This window comes from Indicator indicator, chromosome 2, assembly GCF_027791375.1.
Source record: "Indicator indicator isolate 239-I01 chromosome 2, UM_Iind_1.1, whole genome shotgun sequence".
Lineage (NCBI taxonomy): Eukaryota > Metazoa > Chordata > Aves > Piciformes > Indicatoridae > Indicator > Indicator indicator.
Genome location: NC_072011.1, coordinates 56,943,417 through 56,965,975, shown reverse-complemented (window position 1 = coordinate 56,965,975; position 22,559 = coordinate 56,943,417). Strand labels below are relative to the sequence as shown.

General features: G+C 40.7%; 1 protein-coding gene across 1 annotated transcript; it reads right to left on the bottom strand.

Moving 5' to 3' along the window:
• Positions 1–652: 652 nt before the first annotated feature.
• FBXO28 (F-box protein 28) lies at positions 653–14,107 on the bottom strand. The gene is made up of 5 exons (XM_054397805.1): positions 13,895–14,107; positions 7,949–8,058; positions 5,813–5,951; positions 3,141–3,336; positions 653–1,322 (listed from the first exon to the last, which is right to left on the bottom strand). The coding sequence occupies exons 1-5, from the start codon at positions 14,105–14,107 to the stop codon at positions 931–933; spliced, it is 1,050 nt and encodes a 349-aa protein (XP_054253780.1). The 3' UTR covers positions 653–930.
• Positions 14,108–22,559: the final 8,452 nt, after the last annotated feature.

Below are 22,559 nucleotides of genomic sequence, written 5' to 3'. Positions count from 1 at the left end.
TTAATTAGATGTTGGCCTGAGAATCGAGCGATGCAAAGGCAGCTTCTCAATTCTTCAGCTTTGGCTAACAATACCTGCAACTTGCCCGTGGTGGAAGTGGCAGACAGCCTAGCTTCAAACTCTCCTGCAGCTAGCTTCATAAGACCACCTCGCTGTAAAAGAAAGCAGTTGTGCTGAAAGCAGATGCTAAGTTATGGCTGAGGAACAAAGAAATTGCTCTCTCCCAGAAGTTAAGAACAATTTCAGGCAAGTGCTTTTAGCAGGTTGACTAAGCTGCGCATGCATCTATCCATGCAAACGTAGAATATGGCTCCCAAGACCTAGAACCAGGGGGTGTGCACGTCAAGACTGGAGAGAAGGCCCTTCATTGTAAGTTTACAAAAATATATAGCCAATACCATAACTTCAGAAGTCAGTTTTACTCGTTACAGAGATTCCCAAAAAGTATTAACTGCTTTTCAGACATTCCAGACAAGGTCACTTGTAACAAAAATGGTCAAGTTCTCCAAAACAAGATTTTCCAAGTGGATCTTTCCTTCAAGTGAACAGGACATTTGTTTTTACGTTTAACTTTTTTAGTCATTTAGGACTGAATTTATTTATGATTTTATGTGAACATATGCATAAACACAAATAAATTTACTTCAAACACATCTGCACAGAAAGAGATTAACCTTTCAAAACATAACAGAGCAGGTCTGGTTAGTATGTAACTATTGCAACTCTTAAAGATTCTGTGCATTAGGCCCACCCATACAGAAAGCAGGGGAAAAGTCTCAACGAAAGAAAATTACTGTTCAAGTCTAAGTGGTGTTTTGAAGAGCCAGCAGCCTAAGTGACACCATGAAGCTAGTCACAGTATCCAAACAAGCAGACCTGCTTGGGCTACTAAAGCAGTGTATCCTCCTGAAGGTGCCATTCACTCCCAAGTTATTTTCTGTTCCGAAGGCGTTTAGATTTCCTAGGACAGTCTGTGGATTCAACTGCCTTCCGTTTTCTAGGAGATTGTTCATTTGAGTTAGAACCTGAAGAATTTCCTACTGTACTCTCCATCACCTCTCGCAGCTTCCGTTCAAGCTCAGCCAATCGGGCATTCTGTTCACCTATGATTTGGGTTTGCTCAAGCAGTTTCTGATCTTGATCTTGGAGTTGTTTCTGTTGCTCTTGCACTTTGATGCGAATCTCTGAGATTTCTCGCTTTAGTGACGTCAAGCCTGTGCCATTTGCTTTTACTTGCTGCTGGAGTTTGGTGACTTCCTGTCTTGAAGGGCTTTGCTTGGAAAACAGCTGCATTGTTGTCAGTGCTGCAGAAGGCCCTGGAACTTCAGAGAAAACTGTCATTAATCCTCTGTGACTTCGGTATACAATTTCTACCTTTGTCTTGGTTTTCGTATGTTGCTTATCCCTATGCCCCAAACATAAATCTTAACACTGGTTGCAAGTTAAATGAACATATAAAGCGATTTAGTCATTTAAGTGTCTAACAAGAGCATAAGATATCTCAGAGTACAACTAATGTAATTTAAAAAACACTTAGATTTTCAGTAGGCTAGACAACAACTCATCATTTATTTTCTGTATTTAAGCCCCCCTCCTTTTGCAAAGTTAAGCAGCAATATTTTGTCTTCTAGACTTAGCATCACAGATGTTAAGTCAAAACCCCACAACATTTCTATAAATTACTTATTAGAGAATAGTTAAATAAATACATTTCAACAGAGCAGTACAATTCTGCTGTCTCAGCTGCAGACAGCTGAAGCTCTAAAGTTTTGTGATTTGGGGCTTAACAAGATATTTCGGTTTAACTTACTTTTTAGAAGAAGGGGATTTATTTTCCGTGCTTCTTTAGAATCACTCTTCCTAAGTACTAAAACCATACTGGAATTTGAGCTTGGGAATGTTGATTTTAATAAAGTTCCTGCAAATCAAGGAGACTAACAGCTACTGTATAATTTCTTTCACTTTTTCTATCATAAAAGATAACTATCACTTTCTATAATTTTACTCTTCTAGCAATGCTGTGTAAGAAAGATGCAAACTCTAAGCACTACAAAGACAGAACAGTCTGGCACAGCCTAGAACAGTCATCTTCCTCCTCCTTTTTTTTCCTTTTAAGAGGCAAGCATAGCTACAGTTATGTGACACTAAAGGGCTCCTTTAGATAGGTTATGCTCCTCCCTCAGCCTATCCCTCAAGATAGGTATTTTTTTGCCACATTGAGCCTTGGCCTTGAAAAGGCAATTGAGATCAACTGTGGTTTTGGGAAATACTTCTTTGGGAATTGAGGTGTAATTAACAGGGTAATTAAGTGGTGGTATATACATTTATGGCTAAAAGGATGCATAGGACACACCAAAACCAACAAGCAGCTCCTACAGATAAGCCTACAGGCTTATTTTTGCTTAAGATGTAGGGTTTTGTTTTGATTTTTTTCAGTTGTTTGTTGGGGTTTTTAACAATTTTTAAGTTATCCTTTCTGAGAGTTAATTTCACAGTTCCTAAAAACTGTGAAGATGTTCAGCACAGGGAAAACACTACAGCTCTAATCTGCTGCTTTTGGCCATTATATGAGGCAACTACCTCAGGCTTTGTCAGACTTTCCAGAACTCTTGTGAGCCAGAGTGTACGAAGGACCAGTTTAATTGTTCACCAATTGTCATTTTAATTGCCTTTTTGCTATTACCCAGAACTACTTTGCTTCTTAGCATACACATTAGCGCTCCACAAAAATAAAAATAATCACATACATTCTAGCTCTCTACACTCCAACAGCCTAGGCTAATTCATTTGCTGATTGTCCTAAAAATAAAAAGCATCAAGTTGTCATCTCATGTGCCAAATTTCAACCAAATGCAATGATAAAGTCTCATTCATTGGTGGCACAAAAGCGTTTGTTTAATGAATACACACCATGCATAATTCTAACATACATTCAAGTGACTGTTCTTTTGGTAGTACAAAGGCTCCTCAAATTTCAAAGCAAGTGAATTTTAGTTAGCATTCTTAAGAAACAAGTATCAATATTTATGTAATAAAGCTCCCATTTAAGGGAGGGAGTCTTAAAACAATACAGTGCTGTCAACTTTTACAGAGAAAAAACCCCAACTAAATAAAACTTAACTATATGTTGGAATTAATACCTGGGGCAGTTCCTATCAGACGTCCCGATACATCTGACCCAGGCATCTTTCTTTTCAGTATTGGAACAATCTTCTCATCAAAATATTCCATAGCCATGGAGGAAATGTCCCTTAGTTCTTGAAGAACTTCGTGAGCTCTCTGAGGAGCCCTTGTGGAGTTTACATACCTTAGCACACGATAAATTTCATCTATTACCTAAAACATTTAAGAAGAATTAGGATTTTCTGATAAAGGCAAGATTATTGCAGATCATTCTAGGAGTTCTGGCATATTTTTACTACATATCTATTGCATGCCATGGTGTGCTTCAGATTTTTTAAATGAAGTGTTGTTTGTGACATATCAGAGAAGCTATTCACTTGTCTATCACAACATCTCTCTTCAAACTCAGGAAGTAATGATCATTGTGTGAAATTTTGTTTTGCTGCAGCCATATTTGACTCCTGAATTATATAATCTATACTCAGCAGTGCACAATAATTGGGTTTTGGAGAACCTGAAGCAAGATACTCTAAGAAACAACGCAGAGCAGTTACTCCCCCAGCCTGTTGTGAAACACATAAAGTAACAACAATTATCATTATGTCAGTCTGAAGAGTTCTAAATATTTATGAGAGTCCACATCCAAACATCCAAAATATTTCAAAGTCAGATTAAGTCCAAAATTAATATAATTTTATACATTCTTTATAAATTATATTAATTCATAGAACATTGATCCACTACTGGCAAAGAATGTAAGCACCCTCTTAACAGGTTTCACAAGCTCTTTGATTAGGGGAGCTAGAGATGGAAAAGTGGCTGTGTAATCTAGGATTTATAGTCTGAGGCAGGTCAAGATAGAGGTGCTGGTCTGTTAAAACCGAAAACTACTGACACAGGTATTCTGCACAGTTCTGTAGAGTCTCCTGGAGAACACAGACAATCATAAGATGATACAATTGTATCTTATTTTTTAAAGGAGGCTTAGCTAAAAAGTTGCAAAAATTATACAAGACTACCACCTCTCATCATTCAACAAGGTTACAAGAAACTTCTCTAATTTTGCCCATACTATATCCATTAGCAAAAACATCCTCAAAAAATTCTCCTGCCATCCTCAACAGTAAAATCTTGCAGCAGGACTCTGCTGTCCCCAGGAAGCTTAACACAGTGTGCTGAACCTGAAACCAGGATTCACATATTCTAACATAAATTCACTTCCTGACAAATCTGTGGGAGCTTCATTCAAATGAAATTTCCTGAGGAGAGCAGGGTAGATTGAGGGGGGGCGAACCACAGACTGTACGTGAACACTAAGCCTTGAATTTGCTTGACCAAAATAGGTTTTTTGGTGAATTGGTAGCTGTCCTGAAAGCAGTGGCATTACCAAGCTCATACACTAAGTCAATAATTACAGAAACCTTCTTAGCTGTTCCATCAGAATACAAAGTCCTTATGACTCAGTGCTCACAAGGAAAACAGCTGGTAAGCTCACTTGCCCAACTCCTGCGTGCCCCAGGCCTAGATTTGAGTGTTGCCCTTCTGTCTACTGTTCAAAAAAAGTAAAGCAACGCTTCTTTTACTATGTGAGTAACAAGGACTGAAGTTTGACTATATTACATTTTTTAAAACACATGGAATATATAAACATAAAGTCAGATAAGCATTCACAGTTAACTATGATTTAAAATTAATATAAAATCAACAAGATTACAGAGAAATCAAGTTACCTCTTGATAAAAGACAAAAACACAGTTCATGCTGGCAGCCTATCTTAATGTAAAGATGCCTGCCATCCTGCATCCAACAGCCAACTTTTCCATTCACCCAAGTGCAATCTAGTTACCTGCCCATGAAAAATTAATACCAACATATCCAAAACTCACATGGAAAGATCAATGAATAGAGCATTAGGCTAATGTTCACAAATCTTCTTTTGACCCTGAGCTGTACCAGTCTACCTCAGAAAATTATTTTCTCAATTCCCCTGTGAAATTCTGATTTCACAACTCATACAACAATGGTATCTTTCTAATGTACACTCTCCTTGCATAACTTATATTTAATGCTGTGGCAGTACTCTGAAACACCAAAATTGTTCAGTAGTATTAATATTTAACACACTTCACCAATACTTAAATGTAATTTCCCCTACTGTACAAAAATACCCCATCTACCATAACATTGAACAGTGTTTCCATATACTAAATACTTTAATTCAACTGATCTGAAGTACTCAGACCCTTAAAAAAGGTGCATAAAATCTTCCTGGTTGTCTGATTGCTTAGTATTACCCACAATGTAAAGTACTGCATCTTCTGATGACTTGGCCTCCAGCTGTATTGTACAACCAAAATCCAGCATTAAACCCTGTATACGTTTCTTGTAAAAGGTTGGGTAAGATGTATATGCCACAAGCCAACCATCCATCACAAATTAAGAATCTAAGAGAAAATGGAAATTTGGTTTAAAATAAGTAATTTACATAGAGTCTGGTTCATTCATTTCAGACTGGCGGTCTTTGGTTTTAGCAGAGTACAGGTTTGTAAGTATCTGAACAGTATCAGAGTATATTTGTTTATGTGTATTTGTTTATATATATATGTACGTATATTTGTCCCAGCTTAAGTTGCACAGTCATATTTTTTAAACACAGATATACATTCACATACTATAATCTATATTTTACCTTTCCAGGTATGAAGCAACAGAGATTGGAATCCACATACTTCATGAAAGTCATATTTAACAGAGAGAGTCTTGTTTCTACTGCAGCGAGGATGTCTGCATGTCGAGCTAAAGAATGGTTTCTTCTCTCTGACTCCCGCCTACAAGACAGACCATTAAGTGACACCAATTTAACAATGAGTCAGCAAAAATGAAACCATAAAATCACTTCAGGTTAGTTTCACACTTAAAATTCTCTGAGGTTTGAAAATGTAACCACTAACATTAGTTCTGTCTTTATGGAAAAAAAAACCCTAATGCAGACTGAGAACCACCTAGTAATAGCATACTGCACTTTCTTAGACACAATTTGTTCTCTTAATTACATCTCATGTGATCTATAAACTCTGCAAGTAATTTAAGACTATTGAAAAACCAAGGTTTTAGTACTAACTAGCAGTAGACACTGAATCAGTATGCATATTTTTATCCCTCCATATTCCTACATGGAAATTACATCAACTTAATGTTATTAGCGCTAGCTAATTTAGGTTGAGATATAAACTCTTCTGACAAAGGTTACCTACAGAACTAAGTAGCATCTATTTTCTTCACTCTGACTGGGAAATCTGATTGGACACAGCAGCAGCTTCACTTAGTGGAAAGGAAACTACCTCCCAGTAATGCTCATGTCAATCCCCTCCCTTTCCCATTTAATCCTTGGCACTGTAAAAATATCTGATTTTTCTTAAAGCAGAATCATAGATAAGTATAGTGGGTTGACCCTGACTGGATGCCAGGTGCCCACCAAAGCTGCCCTGTCTCTCTCCCTCTCCTCAGCTGGACAGAAGAGAGAATATAACAAAAAGCTCATGGGTTGAGACAAGGACAGGGAGAAATCACTCACCAATTACCCTCATGGGCAAAACAGGCTAAACTTCAGGAAATTAGTTTAATTTACTACCAGTCAAATTGGAGAAATAAAACCCAATTTTAAAAACGCTTTCCCCTCTAACCCTCCCCTCTTTTCAGATTTAATTTTACTCTCAATTTCTCTACCTCCTCCTCCCCCAGTAGCACAGTGGGACAAGAGAATGGGGGCCACGGTCATATCATCACATGTAGTTTCTGCCACTCCTCCTTCCTCAAGAAGGACATCTCACACTCTTCCCCTGCTCCAACGTTGGGTGCCTCTCATAGGAGACAGTCTTCCACTAACTTCTCCAACGTGAGTCTTTTCCATGGGCTCTGGGTCCTCACTAACTGTGGGTCCCTATTGGGATTAAAAGTCCTGCCAGAAAAACTGTTCCAGCATGGGCTCCACTCTCCACAGGTCCGTAGGTCCTGCCAGGAGTTTGGTCAGCACAGGCTTCCTATGGGGCCACAATCTCCTTCAAGCACATCCACCTTACTTCAGCATGGGGTCCTCCACAGGCTGCAGGTGGATTCCTGCTCCATCATTAACCTCCATGGGCTGTAGAAGGACAGCTTGCCTCACCATGGTCTTCCCTATGAGTTGGAGGGGAATCTCTGCTCTGGTGCCTGGAGTACCTTATCCTTCACTGACCTTAGTGTCTGCAGAGCTTTTTCTCTCTCACTCCTCTGTCTGCAATTGCTCTTGCACCCCTTCTTGAATATGTTATCACAGAGATGTTACCACAGTTGTTGATAGGCTTGGGCTTGGCCAGCAGAAGGTCAGTCTTGGAGCTGGCTGCCATTGTCTCTGTCAGACACTGGGGAAGCTTCTAGCAGCTTAGCAACACCAAAATCTTGCCATGCAAACCTAATATAGTAGATCAGCAGCCAGCCAAGGCAGTTAGTCTTGAAAAGGAACAGCATTTATTCATTCCTAGGAGTCCTTGCTTGCTTTGCCAGAGGAGTTAAGTAACACAGGACCCAGTCTTCTCTGTTTAGAATACCAGAGACATTTTTCCAATAGTGCAGTTTGTAGTTGACACCAACTTACATTCATCCACACTATTATTCTGCAATTAGTTCTTAGGTTCAGGGTGCTTTTGCAAGTAAATTAAATAAAAACAAATTTGACTCAAATTTTCAAGACATACAAACAGAATTAGCCAGCAAGAAATTCCTTTTCAATGTGCTGCTTGAGAGTCCAGAAGATTTAAGTTTAACTACAGTTTTAACTGCTACGTACCTTGGAAGCTGAGCTTTAACTTGCTTTTGACACAAGTTGTGATATCTTTCCACTTTTAGAAATCCCTGATTTAGCATCCGTTGGCAAACCAAATCCATTCGCTTACAAACCTGTATTTAAGTAAAAAGAAAAAAACTTAGGGCTCAATTGAGGCCACAAGTTAGTTCTATTATTATCCATAATTGCTGTGGAGATTATAATGTAAGTTGCAAATGCCTGTATCTGGCTTTTAAACTTGGTCTCCAGAGGGATTCTGGTAGATCAAGTTACTATTTTGTAGTTTGAAAAAAAAAAAAAAGAAAAAAAAAAGGCCTTAAAAATAAGTTTTCTTTGAGCATTGAAGGCCTGTGTTTTTGAAGACAGACATAATTCAATTTAAAAACTTATTCAATACAGAGCATGTGAAAAAACATTCTTTTTGTATATATAAAAAAAGACTTCTCTGTTTAACAGATTCTTTTATTTGCTCTGTTGGATACATATAGCCTCATTTCCTCCCCATAGTTTTAGGGAGAAAGGACATTTATAGATGCGAAAGATATAAACTGACAAATTTAAATCTTCACAAAGTAACTAGCTACAAGACAAAGCCACCTTACACAAGTTTAGAGCAACTGTAATTCAATTTTGAATATGTAAGAGCTTAGCGAACCAACTGTCCTTTGGAATCAGTTTGTTTTTTGGCTGGCTAGTTTTGGGTTTTATTTGAATGTTTTTTGGGTTGTTGGTTGTTTGGGGCTTCTTGTTGTTTGTTTTTGTGGTTTTTTTTTTTGCGTTTTGTGTTTGTTTTGGGTTTGTTTGTTTTTTTTGTTTTTTTTCTGAAGGGGACAATTCCCACTGTGACCTAACTTTCCAAAGGATTAGCTTTGCCTTTTTTTTTTTTTTTCAATAATGAACACTTCTCTCCAAACCCAACTCAATTCATAATTGTAAAGTCTACGTTTATACCTTAGGGAAGAAGATTCTCACTGCTCCTAGAAAAGCCTGCAATTATTTTCTTTATATGTAAGGCACTATTTAAAAAGTTTTACTTTCTGCAAGTTTTCCTCTAGTCAATGCTAGCTTAAGTTCTGTGAGTAAGACCTGACCATTTTCATACAGATCTCTGTTAACAGACCATTAAGCAAATGCTGCCCATCTGCCTGGGCTCCCTGGTGTTGGATCTTAATTGTTAACAGTCACAGGATAATCAGACAAGTCAACAACAGAGGTATAGTGTCAGCACTCTCCCCAATATTCACTGAATCTGCTAAATCACCTCCAGTGTATAAAGGAAACCACTGGCCCTTCAGCCACAGGAAGGAAGAAACTGTCATGCTTCTTCAAAGCTACCTTAGGGATGCCAAGATCAGGTACCATTTTTGAACACAAGACTTTACAGCTTACTTGTAGCTCTAAAACTACCAAACCCCTGCACTATGAAATAATACCTGCACAAGGGCTCTGTGGTAGCTGCACAGTTACTCAGCACAAGAGAAAACCAATCGTAGACACACTATTAGCTACAGAAGAAGCATGGAAGAGTGGGTTTAGCCATGTGTACACTGACACCTGGTGGCATCAAGGGCCATCCTGAAGCGTGCTAAAGCCCTCCCACATCCAAGACAGTAAATTGTAATGGGTAACACGAACTGCACTCGGTTTTTAAACACTGGTTTTTAACAACCTTACTAATTTGCTTGCACAATGCATAAATGAAGTTATTTCCTCCACTTTCTGGATATTACCCATGTTTGTGGAAATTATCAGTCTAGATCCAAAACACTAAACAGACAGCAGGTACCACTAGAAACCAAAAGTGTTTGCCTGCAACTTATTTTTCCAATCATCTCTTAATTCTCAGCTGGTTCCTGATGTCGCTATTAAAATCACATGGCACCTGTGTTTATAAGAACAACATATTTCTTTCAGACTGTGTAATCAGCAGCACATAAAAAAATAGGATTATTACATTTTAAGTGCTGATACCAGTCCAAGACAATTTGATAATAGCTAGGCAATGGACTATAAGAAAGTTAGAGTTAAACTGGCTCATATTTATTATTTGCAAATTTTTATGGGTATTTTTTTATTCTAGCCATAAAAGCTGAAAGAAATGGAATTTCTTCAAATGCTTAGTCTAACCAGACATGGTGTTCAAATTTCAGTGTTAGAGATTTATTCCAAGTGCACAGGAAATGAGGTGGTTGCTTCTTAGCATGCTGACTTATATGCGATAACAGCTTCTATGACAGAACTCATTTTCCACTTCATTTGTAAACAAACTAAAGTGACAATCTGCTAGAATATTACCATCTTCCCTTTCCTCAAGCATGTCTTATTTTTGGCAAGCTTCACTAACAGATAACCAATATCAAAACAGAGATAAAAATATCCTAAACTATTTAGATTCAATATATGTTCTTTTCCTTAAGAGGCTATGCAGACACCATGTTTCATAATGCTTTTCTAGGGTAAAAGTATAAGTGACAAAAATGTTGATGATTTCAGCAAGAACCTTTAAACCAGAAATGCCTGTAAATAGATTTACTGAAACTGTAGGAAGATTAAAAGAGTGTTGTGCAAAGGCTCCCAGTCCTCGTTTGTGCTGTGCAGAAAACAAGTACAAGTTTGCACCCAAAATCTAAGACACTTCTGACATGTCAAAATCCAAGATAACCTTCTCCTCCAAGTGTTTATAGAGGAGGTTATGGATCATTTGTTTTGAATCATACTTGCTGTAGTAATAGCCTGAATGGAAGTGTATTTTCAGGCTCAGACATGAGAGTGAAAAGAAACTGGAACATAAGAATTTCATTATTATCCCACTCAAGCAAAAATTCCAGAGATTCTGCAAGTCATTAAAAAAAATCGCAGTAAAAGAAGCCTTCAAAAGCTGGAAGAAAGCTAACTTCCCTATCAGCATGCAAACTAGGCTGCAGCTTGTCCAGAACATTACAGCTTCAGGCATAAGGATCTTCTGGGTTTTCTGTGTTTCTCCATCAGATGAAGCAGGTGAAGCAAATACTCAAAGGGCTGAACACAAAGTGTTGAATGTGAAACACTGCTGCTTTTCCTCTCATTATTTTACTTAACAAAAGCTTGAGAACTCAAGATGTGCACTGAGGCATCATTTCAGACAAGACTGCATTCTGAACACCTATTATTGTTTAGTCTCCATTACTTTAGGTCTACTTCACTGCTTAATCAGTAGGTGCCTCATTTATGCCTTTGAATATGGTAACACCAAGAATAGCAGAAAGCATTAAGCACAGGAAAGCCAAGTGCTGCTTTGCACAATGAGGGGCCCCACAGTCCTGCCTTGCCTGATGGCAGTCATCATAAGCAGGAAACATGCTTTACCTTGTCCTTTGGTGACAGAAAACACACATCTTCAGCTTTACATTATGCTCCTCATTATGCTCCATATAATCAATAGAGGTTCCCTCTCCTACTTTTATCTGAAAACTTGTTGATGCTCTATGTACTCTCATCTAACCAACTACTTAGTTTGTCTTCTTGTATGACTCTAGATCCAAAACCAGTTCATCTCAAAGGTTTTGCTGTGGTTTGTTTGAGGTTGTGATTTTTTATTTATTTTCTGGTTTGGTTTGGGGTTTGTGTTTTGTTTTCCTTTGCCTTTTGTTTCCTTATCAGTGAGGTAAGGTGATTCAGAGAAGAGAAGACACCCGTTTCTTTCAATGCTGAGACACAGAGAATGAATCAAAGTGGTAGCTTAGGGAATCTCACATTGTATCTATGCCTGTATGATCAAACATAAGGTTGACTGAAGCTCTGCATCATATCTTCCTGCCTTCCTCATGATGCTTTATCCCACAGAGCAACACATTCTAAGGGTCTTTCGGGCACGTTTTTCAATATGCACGAGACCCAAGCAATTTAATCTCTGTCATTCAACTAGTACAGTCTTGCAATGTATCTTTTGCAGAATACTACTCATTCTAAGACACACCCATGCATCTCTGATAAGCAGCTCAAGTCAGATCTCAGAGAGAATAAAATTTGCTGTTTGTGCAGCAACAGCAGACAGATCTTAGAGCAGGAATACAAATGTGTCTCCCAAGGCTACTTGCAGCCTTTAAAAATCTGAAAGTGGTGACATTTCCTTATGAATTTACACACAGGCATCGCTATTTTTAAAGGCTACTTTAATTCTGTCAACAGCATTCAGCCTCTTCCTCAATGTGAATGGCCAAAAAGAACACCTTTAATTCTTGAATGGCCACTCAAAAGACCTAGCCCATCAAGCTTATGTGGGTATGAGCTACACTTCTGACTAGGTCAAACTTCGAAGGGTTTTGATTCTTTCCATTACTGCTGGTTAACAAAGACAAGCGTACTTCCTTCTCAGAAGAATACTCATAATGCCTTCTGATGTGCTTAAGGGCACAGTAAGGAATTTGATGGATATTAAGTTTCTTGGCTCTCACTGTATCAAGAACTAAAACAGAGAAAGACCAACTGGGTACTTTCCTTCACTTTACGTATAGCACTGTTCCATGTGTGTCCAAGTTGGTATTTATCCAGCCTGGTTTTGTGTATTTCTGAAACTTCTGAAGGGGTCAGTGTTCTGGAAACAAAAAATGAACTTGCAAGTGCTATGTAAGGAGCACAGAAGTGTTGCATTTTACTTACTTAAGTAGCATTGACCACACTGACCACCACCATCTTTGCTATTGTCAACTTCACTGTTGACAACCATTAACTTAACCCCAGAGAAGGACAAGAAACTCCCTTCTACTGCCTGGGATAGCTCCCACAGGTATTGCCACTTAAAAAGTTTAAGAGGAAGGTGGTGGCAAAGGGCTATGCCTAGTGTTGCAATACAGAGCATGCAACGCTAAGCATATGCAGAGAGCATATGGTAGGTACTTGAATGTCCCTTCACTCAAACTCTAAGCACTCAGAAGCAGAGGCTGCAACTGTAAAAGGCAGTACCATCATCTTTTTCTAAGATCCACCTCTCATAGAAGAGGCAAAAGTCTTTAGTGGACTGATAACATGCTAGAAATACTTAGGTACTTTGTACTTGGTGCAGTGCAAGAACACATTTTCTGCTTGAACAGCTTCCAGTTTAAAGTTACAGTCAGGATGCAACACTTCAGGTTGCTGATCCAGGACACATGCAATCTCATTTTCTGAAGAAATGTGCTTGTAATATTATCCAGTTTAGACTAATAGAGTTCTTAAAATAGAAACAATATATGTGAGTTTACTGAGGCTTACGTAAGCTATGCATTAATTCCCTCACTATTATTCAATTTACAGCCTCATGAAAAATTCAGTAAGATAGCAGCTTATCATATTATGTCACAGTTTAAACATCAGGCTTCTTCTGGAGGCAGCTGCAGATTGATAATCACTGATCTCCACACTGACAGGTGTGCTTTTAAAAAATATTTTTGGCATTACTAAGTTCAAAAGAAGAGGTAGTATCTTTATTAGATCTACTACTATGACTGGAGAAAGAAAGCAGCTCTTCAGGGAGGCAAAGGCATACTCACTATCTCCTACACTTGCAGGCTTCAAGCTCTGTAATGACACAATAGACTAGTACCCCCAAGAAAAGCAGTCACTAGGAGAAAGAAGCTTTCGGCAACCCAGTAATTTCTCACAGAGGATGAACGGAATGAAAGAGAAGATGATAAGACCTTTAGGAACGCGTGTATAGAGGCACACGCCTACACGCCCGCAACCGACGATCGGAAAGGGAGAAAGCCCCATCCCATCCGATCCCATCCCACCCCTTCCCCGGCGAGAGCCGTAGCCCGGCTGGGGGCGACCGGGGCCGCTGCCGACACCTCCCCACCTCCTCGCAGCTCTGCTCCCGCCCCGGGGCCGGCGGCCCCCGGCCAGTGAGGTAGGCTTTCCCCGGCGGGCCCGGGTCCCGGCTGCAGCAGCGCTCCTTGCTCGCCCGCCCCGCCGCCTCCCCTCTCCGGCCCCTACCAGGCGGAGCTGGCTCGTCTCATCGTAGGACAGGAAGCTAAGGATGCTCTCGATCGCCACGATGGGCAGCCCCATAAGCGTGTTGCTCTGAGGCGGCGGCTCCAACGGCGCCAGAGCCTCAGGAGGCTCCGAAACCGGGGGCGGGGAGAGCCGAGCCGAACCCAGGGCGCCGCCTTCCCCGTCCGACAGGAGCCGCTCCTCCGGCGCCGCCATCTTGAAAACGGTCCTTCCTCCACGGAGGGAGGAGAGCGAGCCTTCCTATGACGACATTTCCGCCCCCGTTTGCACAGGAGGAGGGTGGGTGCTCCGCTTCGCCCCGCCCGGCCGTTTGGGGGCGGCCGACGGGTGGCAGGGGCCGGGCGTTGGTCCTTCCTCAGCGGCATGGCCCCGGCAGTGCCCCCTGCGGGTCTGCCTTAATTTACTCTGAATGTTCGCCACGCCCGGAGAGGTCTTCTGACGGCTGAGGGATGGGCCCTGAGGCCTGGTGGACGCTGCTTGGAATGCCCTCCCAAGTGCTGGGCACCCACCCCGCCAGGGGTAGATTTAAAACAAAAGGCTGAAAAATAAATCTGTTGTACCGCATGTCATGACAGAGACTCGCTGTTGGTGAAGGCAGCATTAAAAAGCACAAGCAGGGTTTGAGAAGGGTGTCCAGACACACAGGGAAGTACTATTGTGTCTGGTGGGTTCCTTCCCCGAGGTACATAAGCAACCACTACCGGCTGTGGTTGGAAGTGGCCCTCTGAGCTACCCACACCAGCAATCTGGCCCCACATGGCTGGAGTTTTGCACATTAGTCTTATGTAGGTCACTGAGAAGCTACAGGACTTGTTTTCTTCCAACTCTGTGAAAGAAGAGACTTGAGCAAAGTCAAAGAGTCTGCGGAAGCTGACATGAGACACTGGCATCTTGAGCTGGAAGGGACCGATGAGGATCACAGAATCATTATACTTGGGAGAGACCTTTAAGATCATCAAGTCCAATCATTAACCCAGCACTGCCAGGTCGCCACTAAACCATATCACTCAGTACCACATCATCGAGGCCTGCCCCTCACTCCACACAGTCCAACCTAGAAGTTAAACCACATATATTTATCTAAATGCTTCTTGAACATCAGCTGGCCTGGGGCTGTGTCTCCTTTCCTGGGGAGCCCTTTCCCATGCTGAACTACTCAGCACTGGAGAGGTCAGCACCTCGCTCTCCATGCCCCCTCCTGAGGAAACTCTGTGAGAAGGAGCACTAAAAACTTGGAAACTTGGTTGCTGGTGTTGCTCTGTGTCTTGTAAGTGAAGCACAACTACTTACAAGTGTAGCCCAGGCCTTTCTCTTCTACATATAGACTGGTGAGTACCCCCTTTGTATCCAATCTGGGCCTACCCAGCCTTAGCCAGGATGAAGAAGGGGAGTTCCAGCAGCCAAGGTGAGCAGTGGCTGTGCAGGTCTGCTGTTGGCCTTTGTGGGTCACAGCCAGCTATCAAAACCTGCAGCTGATTGCAAACCATTGCTTGGAAACAGATGTTATTGAGGAGATGAAGCTCTCAGAGTAAACCAAGCTGCTCCTTTAATTCTGCATATTAGGGAGGTTTGTTGCATGTAACAGCTGGAGCAGCAAAGAGATGGCCTGTTTCTGCAACATTCCCTGGTGCTTCTGAACATGATTACAGATACTTACACCACAGTTTCGCAGCCATTTTAACCCAAAAGAACTTGTCACAACTGTTGAAAAGTATGATGCCAGTCTCCTCTCTGTCTTCAGCTGCTGATAGCGTTTTTTTCATGTCAGCAGCATAGATCATGTATGCTTAATCGGGGAACTGGTGCTGCTGAAGATTGACTTGTCAAAGAAAATCCCTAGTCAAACGCCAGAAGTGGTGGTAGCAAGGGGCAGGGAAAATGCCATAACATGTTTGGGGAGAATGGGACCACATGCTGCCGTACCTGCACCAAGGTAGTACAGCTTAAAATACTAAAGGACTAAAGCATTAGCTGCAGCATCCCTATACATATTTTTTCAGGCATTCTTCTCTTTGAAAGTGTATCAAATTTTTGCTGTACAACTTCCGCCTTTCCTTTGGGAACCCAGCTGGAACCTCTTTCTTAGAAGGAAAAAAATGCAATGGGAAAAGAATTAACCTAGAAGCACAGCACGTGCAAGGGTAAGCCTTTATGTGCATCATCCTAATGGCACTCTAAAAATGTGCAGTGAAATTAATATTTCCTTTTTGGGAGCAGAACACTGTGTGCCTTGTACAGATTTGGAAGTGTTTTGCTCCCCTCACCCCTCAACTCATCAGTGCCACTGTAAAATGATCTGGCTGTCTTGGAACAAGGGCTTTATTCTTGTGCATTGTTTAAGAACTTGATCTCCTTTCACATGCACACTCAGCAGTTTAAAATACAATCATGAGAATTCTTTAAAATCTTGTGACTTGGCGTGTGAAATTTGGGCTGGCAATCCCTTAATGCTTTAAAAGCATGTGTTTGTTGGTTGGTGGTTGTTTTTTTTTTCATCCTGCCTAAGTATATGTAATTTAAGTTTCAAGAATGCTTTTTTTTGTTTTGCCATGTAACTGAGTAGTCAGCAATGGTGAGGCTGCACCTCCAATACTGTGTTCTTTTTTGGGCCCTTACAGGAAAGACATTGAGGTGGTGGAGCAGGTCCAGAGAAGGGCAACAAAGCTGGTGAAGGATCTAGAGCACAAGTATTATGAGGAGTGGCTGAGGAAACTGGGATTGTTTAATCTGGAGAAGAGGAGGCTGAGGGGAGACTCATTGCTCTCTACAACTCCCTGAAAGAGGTTATAACGACGTGGAGGTCAATCTCTTCTCCCTAGTATCAGGTGAAGAATGAGAGGAAACGGACTGACATTGTGCCAGGAGAGGTTTAGGTTGGATATTAGGAAAAAATTCTTTGCTGCAAGAGTGGTCAGGCATTGGAACAGGCTGCCCAGGGAGGTGGTGGAGTCCCCATCTCTGGAGGACATGGCAATTTGGAACATGTTTTAATGTCCATGGTGGTCTTAGGTTGATGGTTAGACTTGATAATCTTAGAGGTCTTTTCCAACTGAAACAATTCTATGATTGCATGAATTTGAACAATTTGAGTTTTTAAGATACAGCTTTATGTTTCATAAATACTAACTGTATGTTCTGTATGATTATTATATTGCTAAGTAGAATATATGGATAATATGCACAATACACATTTTATATCATTAACTACAACTATATAAATAGCTTTATAGTTAATATGTGTGCTTGAATAAGTTGTCTAATTCTGCAGCATTCCAGGTTCTGAATTACCTCCTTCCCGATTGTATCTTCTGTCTTCTCCCAAGTAACTAGCAATAGACTTAAATGGTGGCAGGGGAGGTTTATATTGAATATCAGGAAATATTTCTTTCCTGCAAGAGTGGTCAGGCGTTGGAACAGGCTGCCCAGGGAGATGGTGGAGTCACCATCCCTGGTGATGTCCAAGAATCATGTAGATGTGATGCTTCATGATATAGTTCAGCCTGAAAGGGCTGAGCCTATTGACTCCAGTAGAGCCTACTGCATGTCAAGTAACATGTCAACATTTTGTCAATATTTTACAGCTTGTGCAGGATGCATACCTTATTTGCCTTATTTGGGTTGCCACTCATTTAGATTTCTGCAATGTTTGTTAGACTCCAAAAAATCTTGAAATAGCCTTCATTTTGATTAGATTGATTTGATTAAAATCTTAGAATGGTAGGGGTTGGAAGGGACGTCTAGAGATCATTGAGTCCAACCCCACTGCCAAAGCAGGATCACCCAGGGCAGGTCACACAGGAATGCATCCAGGCAGGTTTTGAAAGTCTCCAGAGAAGGAGACTCCACAACCTCTCAGGGGAGCCTGTACCAAAGCTCCATCACCCTCACAGTAAAGTTTCTCCTCATGTTGAAGTGGAACTTCCTGTGTTCCAGCTTATATCCATTGTTCCTTGTCCTCTTACTGAGCACCACCAAAAAGAGACTGTCACCTTCATCTTGACACCCACCCCTCAAGTATTTATAGACATTAATAAAATAAGACTAAACCATTCCAGTTCTCTCCATGTTAGAAGGATACGTATATCATTCCATCTGGAACGTATCAATCCACTTTGAATACTGCATCCAGTTCTGGTGTCCCCATCATATGAAGGACACAGAGGTGCTGGAGTGAGTCCAGAGAAGGGCCACAAAGATGATCCAAGGGGTAGAGCACCTCTGCTATGAGGATAGGCTGAAGGAGCTGGGGTTGTTCAGCCTGGAGAAGAGAAGATTCCTGGGGGGATTATAGCTGCCTTCCAATACCTGAAGGGATCCTATGAGAAGGCTGGAGAGGGTCTTTTCATAATGATGTCTACCAATAAGACAAGGGGGAATGGTTTTAAGCTGAAGGAGAGTAGGTTGAGCCTAGATCTTAGGAAGAAGTTCTTCAGTATGAGGGTATTCTTCAGTATGACTTTGGAATAGGCTGCCCAAGGATGTTGTGGATACCCCACCCCTGGCAGTGTTTGAGAGGCATCCCTGTAGATGGTCTCTGAGGCCCCTTCCAACCTAATCCAGTCTATGATTCCATGATTTAATAATATAGTTGGACTGACATTTTTTGGAAATGTCTCAAGAAGGATGTTAGGGGAAATGTATCATTTTGCCCCTTCAAGGCAAAAGTTCTCATAATCTTTGTATCTATTTTTTGTGGGGGGATGAAATTTTGATGTCTCTGTACTTTGATCTAGGAAAAGGATATTTAAAAGGAAAGCTGATTGGGCCAAAGATATCTGCCATGCTTATTTGTAGTAATCTGCAGAAAAAATTGTGTCATAAATCTTTGTAGAATCTCATTGCCTGTCTTAAAATTTGTCAGTGAAGTTCTTAGATGTATCTATACCAAACAGATTCAATCTCTCAGCTTACTGCAATCTTATAAGACTACGTGTATGTCATGCTGCCAACTGACTGAAGTGTTGAAGACAGCAGGGACTGAGAAATTCTGCTGAAAGCAGAGGGAATAATTTGTTTGAGCTTTGTGTGGAAGCAGCCTGGCTCAAATACAAGGAAAGTTTATGAAATGTGAGAAAGGATCAGAAATTCAGGGAAAGGGAGAAAGAGGGAGTGAGGAGGAGGAGTTAAGAGGCAAATACCTAGGAAGACAAGGATGGGGGAATAAATCCATCAGCAGGAGATAGAGCTGAAGGAAGCTGCGTAACTAGGTCAAGAACTGCAATTTTAATTAGGAATATGGGAGCGAAGAGCAGTAATGTGCTACAAAAATAAGGATAAGAGCAGAAGCTGGGTGGGAGGAGAGCATATTTGTTTTATTAAGTTAGTATAATCAATATAAAAGTAGAAAATGCCTTCCCACTTTGCATGTTTTCTTCGCTGGGGCAGAAGCAATTTGCTCACTTTATGGATATTAAGGATTTTTTTAAAGAGGTGCTAAATTTGAAAGAAATCTGGTATCTTCACACAACTAAGTTTTCATTCAAGCTGCTGAACACTGAGGCAGGGTAAAATTTTGCTTGCTTAAAGGTCTTTTTAAAGAGGCATTAAAAAAAGAAATGGGGAAAAAAAGACATATTACAATTTCCTCTCAGAATCTTAACAAATGTGGACAGGAGTATAAATTTGCACAGAATCAAGGTGATCACATTTTGTAGGTGAGACTTTTAATCTATTAATAGGTAACTGTCAATGTTAGGAAGCCCTCTCCCTTCCCACAAGGGGAAAATAAAGGGGATAAAAGAGAGTTGTGGACTGGGAAAAAAAGCAACTAAAGCTACTTTAACGAAACTAATAACAATAAATAAGATATATACAAATATATACATATATACAATATATATATAAAAATATATACACATATATAGAAATATATATGGTAGTTATGTCACAATGACCTGTGATACTCTGATCAGGCACTGGGGAAGTACAAGACCAGACTCAACCAGCAGACAGAAACTGGATTCCGGATCTGGGTCCTGGAACTGGATGCAGGAACATACAGATCATGACTGAAGGCAGAGTGGACAGAGTGCTCCTTGGATGCCAGCCACTGAAGAAGAGGGCTTGACCCTTGTGATCCCTCGGCTTCATACTGGCTATGATGTATGTGGAATGGACTATCTCGTTGGTCAATTTAAGGTCATCTGTGCTACCCACTCCTTCCTGCAGGTGTGGCCTTTTCTTTTCTGCATCCCCAATGTAGTACACAAGATTTAGCAGAGACCTTGGTCTGCATACCAACCCGTGGTGCTACCTATAAACATCAGCATTAGCACTTCTAGAAGCAGACACTACCTGTGAAAACATGCTGTGAACTTCAGAAAGTGCAGTTACTTAGAAGAGACTGAGCTGTAAAGTAACATTGTGTTCTAATTCAAACCAGGCCAGCAACTTAATAATTATTGTTGTGGGGTGTCAGCTTCAGATGCAAATGTAATCCTTACTTTATTTAAACTGCTGTACATATTTAAATAGATCCTTTGTAATTCAACTAGCTTTGGGCCCAGTTAGGGCTACATGTTGTGTAAAAAGCTGGTTGAGAAACCACTTCTAAACCACTTACATTAGATATCTGACATCAGCTGGAGTTGAGAGGGAGAAGAATATCTAAGGGGTAGGTGTCAGGAAGATGGGGCCAGACTCTTCTTGGTGGTCCCCAGTGATAGGACAAGAGGTAATGGGTATAAACTTGAACGTAGGAAGTTCTATCTAAGCATGAGAAGGAACTTCTTTACTATGAGAGTGGCAGAGCACTGGAACAGGCTGCCCAGAGAGGTGGTTGAGTCTCCTCTGGAGACTTCCAAGGCCTGCCTTGATGTGTTCCTATATGACCTGCTTTAGGTTATCCTGCTCTAGCAGGGTGGACCTGATGATCTCCAGAGGTCCCTTCCAACTCCTGTCATTCTGTGATCCTGTAAACATGATGCTCCTGGCAAAATGAGAAGTAGAAGGAAAAGGAAAACAGGTAGAAGACAGGAAGAAAGAAAATGTAACCTCTGTAGATTTTTCTCAGCTAAAATTATGAGGACCACACTAATCTTGAGTAGTTTTTGTAGGCTAAGCATGTTGCACAGTCAAGCTTTCATTAAATGTGTTTTTCCATTTTAAATTTAACTAAAAATATTTTCAATTCCACAAGATTGGAATTGAACTACAAGGCAGTTGTACTTGGAGGATAAAAGAGAACAAGTTTTTAGACAAATAACTTTTTTTTTTTCTCTTGGAGAACTGCAGAATCAGGTACTGGATGTTATTTTGGTCAGATTACATATACTCGTGCAGCTGTACTCAGAAGTAAGCTCTGTGAAAAAGCAGCTTTATATATACCAAAATGAGAGTTTAATTAGATCATATGACTTTTGATAATTATTTGTATTGTTTTCTTGTAGGCTGTTTGCAAGCCCTATTATGGAGAATCAGTTCCCACTATCACGAGGGGCTCAGTTTTAATGTAAGATCTAAAGAATTCCTTTGATTTTAGTATCTTAGCACATATTTACACTATGATAAAGATAATTCACTGAACACATCAGTAATATCTCTTTCCTTCATCAGTTCAGCTCAGTGATGCATCACAGACAACAAACTGCACCTATAATCACAGAATCAACCAGGTTGGAAAAGACCTTCAAGATCATCAAGTCCAACCTATCACCCAACACCACCTAATGATGTATAAGAGAAAGATGCCTCCCAAAGTGTCTGTTGTCACTAAGAGACTATGTACCTGTAGCTGACAGAGTTGTCTACACAAAGTTTGGTTTGCTGAGGCACAGGACTACAGCTCTGTGTGAGAAGGTGCAAAGAATATACAGCAACTAACCAGGAGAGTACATTGACAAAGGCATGAGTCCTGCAGGCGCTGTACAAAAAAGAAAGTGGAGGGGACCTGATCTTGAAATAATTTTCTGTTCAGAAATCCTTCTGGTTTCATTCTCTTTAGACTCCAGAGGCACTGCTAGCATGAGGTAAGGCTGACTTCTTGGCAGTGGAGGTATAGGAGGAGGCAGCAGTAAAACGGCAGTGTTAATTTAGCTCTCCGTTACAGGGCCAGGAGTTTCAGCATCACAGTGTGGTCAATCAGTATCTTAAGGTTTATGGTAAGGAATGGGATTTTGATCACAGTGTTCCTGTTTGCAGCAGCTGAATATATGTGTGCTTAATGAGCATATTTTTTCCTTCCCTGTTCTTCCTCACTGACCAGCCCACTGATGGGGCTGAGTGAGTGGCTGCAGGCAGATATGGCTTTCTCACATCACTGTAATTGCCTTAAACAGACATTTTGTCACACAGGTTCTTCTGTCAGGATCTGTGCTGAGACAAATTGACAGGGATCCAGAGTGAATATGATTCGGTTATTGAGAAGAATGGCAGCTGTGTATGATGCATACAAAACACTAATTTGTGCCAGCCTACATTTTGTTTAAATATGCTGAAGACTAACGGAAGAGCAAGTTTGTTTCTCCTCTCTTTAAGACACTCTGCAGACTTGCTTTAGCTGGCTGATTGTTCAATTAACTGTAGAAAAAAATATTCTGAATTTAAATTACATGGAAAATAGTTTTGAGGGAGGAAATCAGAATTTTCATCTAGCAAGTAACTTGGGAAGTTGGTGAAGCTTTAGTTTACTGAAATTCAATAATTCTTG

What these genes read in the sequence shown, in the direction of transcription:
- FBXO28 (XM_054397805.1), bottom strand. Translation starts at nt 14,107, where the DNA reads ATGGCGGCGCCGGAGGAGCGGCTCCTGTCGGACGGGGAAGGCGGCGCC. An exon ending in GTTGCTTCATACCTGGAAAG is followed by an intron (nt 3,337 to 5,812) that starts GTAAAATATAGA and finishes TAAATGTTTTAG; the next exon opens with GTAATAGATGAAATTTATCG. An exon ending in TCTGATAGGAACTGCCCCAG is followed by an intron (nt 1,323 to 3,140) that starts GTATTAATTCCA and finishes TTTTCTCTGAAG; the next exon opens with TTCCAGGGCCTTCTGCAGCA.